At 35.5% G+C, this 7,226-nt stretch overlaps 1 protein-coding gene across 1 annotated transcript in view; it reads right to left on the bottom strand.

The window, feature by feature from the left end:
- Window positions 1-6,932, bottom strand: part of TDRD15 (tudor domain containing 15) — a 120,031-nt gene extending 113,099 nt beyond the window's left edge. The window contains exon 1 of the mRNA XM_048222864.1: window positions 623-6,932. Within this exon, the coding sequence (XP_048078821.1) occupies window positions 623-6,932 (6,310 nt within the window). The remainder of the gene's footprint in view (window positions 1-622) is intronic.
- Window positions 6,933-7,226: the final 294 nt, after the last annotated feature.

Here is a 7,226-nt window from a genome sequence, read left to right on the forward strand (position 1 = left end):
TCTAGCTATAACAATATTTTAACATTACAGAATCAGTTTGACATCTAAAAAATTTAAGAGGAAATAAGTTCCAGTTTATTCCATAAGTTTAAACTGCATGAGCAATATGCTGAAAGCATTCTAAAAAAACCTAAAGATCTATTTCATCCGATAAGAAACCTAGAACAGAAAATTGGTTCTTCAAAATGAGCCCAGGAGCTCACTAATAGCAAGATTTATTAACCTGAGCTCTATGGGGCTTTAGTCTTGTGAAACCCTTGAAATTATCTGTAAAATGTCATGTTATATGCAACTGATAAATTGAATACTACATCTGAGACTAATGATGTACTACATGTTGGCTAATTAAATTTTAAAAAGTGTCATGGATGTGTGCATGCATGTATGGTTAAAAATGCTCTCCACTTTCATTACATTCTCAAAGGTCACCATTTAAAAAAGGAATAGTCACATACCATTTTATAATTAAGTGATCACTCCGAGTTTATCCATTTATTCAGATTTTTTAGTAAGTTTTCTTGCAGTATGATATTTTCAATTTGGATAATTTTGACATATAAGCTTTTAAAAAATCAAAAATAGAATCTGCAAAAAAATAATCTCTTTAAAAATAGCGACTTACCATGTAAGTGTTCCTCTGATACCGTTTTTTCATTAGCATGCAATGCTTTTACTGCTATTCTTAAATCCGTTGTGTTATTTTCCTGTACTTCTTCAGCTGGTAGTTTTTCAAAAGTGTTTTCTTTGCAGTTGGTGTTGGTCTTTAAGCAATTAGTTAGTTTCCAAAATGAAGCTACTGAACACGTATCAAATGTAACAATACTTAGGGGATTATGTTTTCCAATGTCAGCCTTCTTCCCCAGAGTTACATTTCTAGAATATAGTCTTTCACTGATATGGCTTTTCCTTAAGAGGTTCTTATAGACCTCTTTCCTCTTTACAGTTTTCTCTTTCAGCTTTTGTTTCTCTGTGCATGTACAACTTATATTTTCTCTTTTGTAACAATTTTGATCTAACAATGGGAAGACAGGCTTACTCTGTAATTGATACTGGATTTTTGTAGATCCAGTAGTAGTAACCCCATCTTTAAGAGAATCTGAACCTTTAGAATATACTGCAAGACCAGATGCAACTAACATATCTGCCAAATTGTTTTTCTCATGAATGACATCTACTTCCAGTTTTGTTTCAAAATTACACTTCCTAAACTGAAAAACTAAGCCTGGTTTACTTAGGAAATCTTGAAAGAAACTTTTCACTTCTTCATTCCAGTGTTTCCCTTTAGCGGGTAAGATACCATGTAAGATACAAGGATAACTTAACCTTGGTATATCCAAAAGTTCGACAGGAACAACTTTCAGATTTTTTATGTCTGAATAAGGTATGTAAACAGAAAATCCATAGTCGATCAACACAAGTAATAAGGACTGATTAGAGACTTCAGAGATCTCTACTCTATTCCACTGATCTTCCAAATCGTATTTGAACAAACAACTAGCACCGGGAGTTAGGCACTCTTGAGGCACTCTTTGCAAGTTTTCTGGTAGATCAGACAGCAACACAAAGAGCGATTTCATTGTGTCGAAGAAGTCTTCTAACTGAACACAGAAATCTGACGGATCACAAACAGCAGTGGCAATACCAGAATATTGCTTTCCATTTTGGAGTTGGACCCAAGTATATGATCTTATTGTACATGATGACACAGGAGTCTTAGATTCCACACTAAAAATAGATGCTGAAGATTTAAGTTTGTTTTCAATATGAACCGTATTTAAGTATTCCAAAAGTAACAGGCCATCTACCAAAATGTCCACTTTCCACACAGAGTTTAAGTATTTCAGGAAAAGAATATTTATGTCCAAATGAGCAAACAAAGACACAATGGACTCAAATGACCGGTTTCTAAAATTTTCAAACCAAATCCATTTACAAGGCACAGCTTGTCTTGGAATATTTCTAATTTCATTACTAAGCACCTTGGTATTACCTAAAGGTACTATTTCATACCTACCACGATCTACTAAAAAAACAAGCACTTTCTCATCAACATACTTCTTTGCTACTTTTGATCGATACCATTTCAAGGTGTTTTTAGATTTTGCCAAGCACTCTAAACCTTTTTCAATGTTTTCCATTGATAAAAAGGGTTTCTGTCCTTCTTTAGTGATTAGTACTGTTAAATCTGCCAAGATTTTTTTATTTTTGGATAACTTCACATAAAATGTCCCACTTTTTGAGACATAAAGTATCTCAGACTTTTCAAGTTGTCCAGGTTTTAACTCTTCAAACGGAATCTTAACCAGCTGTTGGCAGGATGGTTGAAGGATCCCAGAACCTTCATACTCCTTTGACTTTCCTTCCTTCCTTTCATTATCCTCCCCAGAGCTCACCTTTTGAGAGACAGCCACAGGCAGCTGCGATACTGTTTTCTGTAGTTTTGAACAGGCTGTCCATTTCAGTAGTTCATTAATGACACATGTTCCGTCACAAACAATGTTGACTTCCCATTTCTGCCCATGCTTTTTCAGAAATTCACAAGAAACTGCTTTGTTACTCACTCTTGATACAAAATAATCCACAGTTTTACTGTCCCATATTTCATCAGGCTCATTCCACTTAACTCCACTAAGAAATGAATGGATTCCTAGCGGAGGAATGGTCAAGAATTCCCTCTGAAACTCATAAATTTTGGATGTGCTTATTACTGCAGTGTTACCATAGTCAATAAATTCCACTTCAAAAGAATTTCCTGGCAAAATTTTCTTAATAACTGCTCTGTAAATGGCATGGTCACCAGAGTATTCTGCAACTACAAGGTCTCCCACCATAGGCTTCACTGATTTTCTCTTTTTCACTACATTCAATCTTCTTTCATTTAGAGCATCTGCTAGTCTGATGATTAGATTTTCATTCTCCGCAAGCTGGATATGGAAACTTGCTGGATTACTGATATTAGAAACATATCCTTTAACTTTGGCATTCAAGTAGATTTGAGGTTGAGGAAGATCTTTGATCTGTGGTCTAGTAAGATTAGATGGGCTTGGAGAGGCTGCTTGATTTAGTTCTCGGATAAAAGACTGCGATACAACCTTTACTGATTTGTGGCCCACATCATTTTCATTAGATCCAGGGACACTTTTTGTATGCGCAGATCCAGAGACATTTTTTGTATGCGCAGATCCAGAGACATTTTTTGTATGTGCAGATCCAGAGACATTTTTTACACCTTTATTTTTTAGTCCATCATTCAAAGATTTTACTTTGTTTTTTGACACAGGTTCAATTTTGTAACAAACTGATGGTTTCAAAAGCTTGCCGTATGTACTTCCAGGATTTGTTAATTGATCTATTTTGCTTTCAGAGTATGTTACTAGATTAGTTTTATTTATCGTATTACGGTGATAGTTATTTTCTATTTTGCCTTTCAAAGAAACAGCAAGTCTCTTATTCTCGCTTATTTTAGGACCCTTTTCCACACACTGTGCTTGGTCACACTGTTTTTTTCCATAAGCATGAAGCAACATTTTAATTTCCTGATTTATATGTTGACATCCATCATACAATTCTACACCAAGCTGGCCATCTGACTCCCTGGACAATATTATTGCCCTTAACGGTTTTCCCAAGAAATTATCTTCAAACCAGCTACAGATTTCTGCTGGAATATCTACATCCCTAAGATCTGACAAAAAACACTTAATAGCTTGCATAGGTGTAAATAGCAACTCTGGAAACTGATCTGAAATAGCCCTCAATGTACTTTCTTCTGCTAACTGCTTATTTCCAAAGTCCACAAAATAGACCAGAAAGTCAGTTAGTGAATTTGTTGGCATCGCTAAAGCTCGGTAAGAGAGACCATCCTCCACATACTTAGATATGCACAATCTCATTTTACTAGGATCATATTTTGGACAATTTTTGAGGTTACTAATCTCTGTGATTTTTGTTTCTATCATCTCTAGGTCTTTATTGTTTCTACTGAGTTGGCAGTAAAACTTTTTGGGACTATATATGTGAGATATGTATATTTCCTCTTCACTTCCAATTTTTATGTTAAAGGAAGAATAGTAGTAACTGTAAAGACTAACTGAACATGGAAATGGCTTTGATAATGTATTATACGGTGCTGAGCCATGATTAATAAATTCGTTTGCACTAGTCAGTGGAGACTGTAAATCCACTAAGTTACATAAACAGTTTGGATATATGAGAACTAAGGCATAAATGACACAAGTCAATAATCCTCTTGATGAAGAAATAAAATTCCCGAAATCTCTGCATGCTTCCCTTGTCCAACGGAATTTACAACTAATGGGTTCAACTAAATGGCTAAGACTACATCTGAAGGCTTGGCCTTCTAAAGAAAGAAAACATGGGTTAATAGCACAAATATCTTTAACTAATACCCTTTCTTGGTAACCATAATCAACAAATGCTACGTCAAATTCTTTTCTTGATACCTGAGTCAAAATAGCAGCTCTATACCACTTCCCATCTTTGGAATACTTAGCAACACAAGCAATCTGCCCAATCTGATAAGGATCAGAATGAATGCTGTAATAACTCTGAATTTGTTCCATTAGGGATTTTAGGTCCTCTAACTTACATCGAAGCTGGCATGAAAAGTCACCTGGGCCATAATAAGAACAACACTTGACTTCAAGGACTGTTCCTGGTTTAAACATATATTCTTTATAAAGTCGTAGCGACTCAGGTCCCACAGACAAGGCAAAAGGATTTTTTAAATCTGAGAAATTAACAGCTGGGGACTTTAACAAAGACAAGCTACTTTCTTTTAGCTTGTTTGAATGGTACTTCTTAGGTTTAGGTCCTTTAAGAAGGGCAGATAGGACTTTAATATTAACTTTGTTTTTAGGTTTTAAACTTAACACTGAATATTCACTTAGAGAAATGGGATAACATTCTGGTTCTACTTCCCAATATTCTGCATATCCAGATTGTAACATAAGAGAGACAACATCAATATCTTCTGAGGCTTCAATACTCTGAATATTTACAATGTACTTGTCATCTTTTTTTGCTGTAACTTGAAGCAAAATTGCTTTGTTCAAGACAATTTTTTTAAAATAGTCAATTGCTGCCTTCACCCATAAATCTTCAACAGGAAATACATGTGCGAGTGAACAGCACATGGCTAAGGCAGGCAACTCACAAAACTCTGGAAGCAAAATTTTTACATCAAAAAATGGTATGGAATCAGTATTTCCATAATCTAAAAAATAAACATTGATCTTATAACCATTAATTTCAGTGATTACAGCTCTATAAAAATGTCTGTCCTTGCTGTATCTAGCACAACAAAATAATCCAGGTTTGGGATTTCTTAGAATCAGTTCATCATTTTCACACAAATCATAAGATTTGTTTATATTTTTCATTATATCTTGAAGTTCATTCTGATGTTCATTGGTGCGTACCCAGAAATTTGATGGGTTTAATACATAGGCCACAAAAGCTATATAGGCAGCCTCTATCTCCATCTCTACAGTTTTAATAGGAAAACCTACTTTTAAAGTGTTTTTATTTGGAGAGTGTATCGATGGTTCAGTATTTCCAGTAAAACAGTCAACTGCAAAGCTGTTTACATCAGAAGCACTCGTCTCCTTGAACATATTAGAGACTTTTGATTCAGACACTGGACAGAGTACTCGTGTGCCTACAGTCTTCAGCAGAGCCTTAGAATTGATTGTAGGCTCCTGGGTTTGTAGTGTTACATAATACAGATGTTCATCCTTATTGAACCAGTCAATGTGTGCATATACTATTTGTCCTAACAAGGCTTGTTTAAATATACTCAGTTGAGATTTTCTGGCATCTCTATCTGGACTGTGTAAATATGTCAGAGAACATGGAAATGAAAATAGTGGTACTAAAATAAAATCCTGTTTAAGTTTCTTTACATGGATGGAGGGTATGGCCTCACTACTGCCATAATCCATGAACCAGATTTTCACTTGATTATTGGGCAAGAGCTGCTGAAGAATTCCTCTATGCCACTGTCCATTTCTCCTTTTGGCAACACAAAGTAGTCCAAAGTTATCACACGTGGGACTACTTTCTTGACTGATAGTATCATAATGCAAAGTCATACACACTGTTAAGTTTTCTAACTCTGGAATCCATTTAATTAGTTGACAATAAAATTTACTTGGGCTCGATGCAGAAGATACCTTTATACTTTCAATCCTGCCTACTGACAAAGATGGTTGCAAATTAGCCAAAATGTGTTGAATATCAAGTGAAGTATCACTATTACTTAATGATAAGTCAGGTCTTTTATGTTTTAGTAAATCCGGCATTTCCTTCGGGAATTCTTTTAACATTTCCACAATAAGGCGAAATGAATCCCCGTCGATAAGTCTGCCTAATTGTAGTTCAAGAACCTGGGATATAATTTTTGGCACTTCAAGAAGAATCATTTGAAGAGGCAAAACAGCTTGTACACAACCTTTCACTTGTAATCCTACTAATGACTTGAAATAATTCAAAGCCTTAGGAGGCCATCTTTCCCCATTTGGTAGTATGTTGGCAAAAATACCAACTATTACCCGTGGTGGTAGCTCAAATAAGTTTCCACAGGCTGAAGCAACCTGTGTACCATCAACTCTTAGTTCTTCTCCATGATCTATGAGGAGCACTGTATAGAGTTCATTTTTCTTTTCCATGACTCTTCCTCTCTGCCATTCTCCAGATACTCTTTCCTCTACCAAACAAAATTCATCAATGTCCACATTATTTTTTACTTTTGGAATATGCTGTATTTCCCTCTGTAGTATGTGGTAGTCAAACTCACATTCAATATTATTTCTGCCTTGAAATTTCACCAGAATGTCCTTGGGAAAACATTCTATGTGTGATATTGTCAGATCCATGTCTAAAAATGTTGGCAACAGAGATGTAGAATCCATTTTCTAAAAGCAAATAATAAGTACTAATTAGCTTCTGGACAGACAGCTGTCACAATTAAATGAAATAAGCCTTCTATAAATTTGAAATTAGCCTTATTATAAGTTTGGTATGTAAACAAACCTTAAAATCTTTATATGCCTGGGGGCACCTGGGTGACTCAGCTGGTTAAGCAAGGGACTCTTGATTTTTGGCTCAGGTCATGATCTCAGGGTCGTGAGACAGAGCTCTGAGTCAGGCTCCATGCTAGGTGTAGAGCCTGCTTAAGAGTCTCTCTCCCCTTCTGCTTCTCCCCC

This window comes from Ursus arctos, unplaced genomic scaffold, assembly GCF_023065955.2.
Source record: "Ursus arctos isolate Adak ecotype North America unplaced genomic scaffold, UrsArc2.0 scaffold_8, whole genome shotgun sequence".
NCBI lineage: Eukaryota > Metazoa > Chordata > Mammalia > Carnivora > Ursidae > Ursus > Ursus arctos.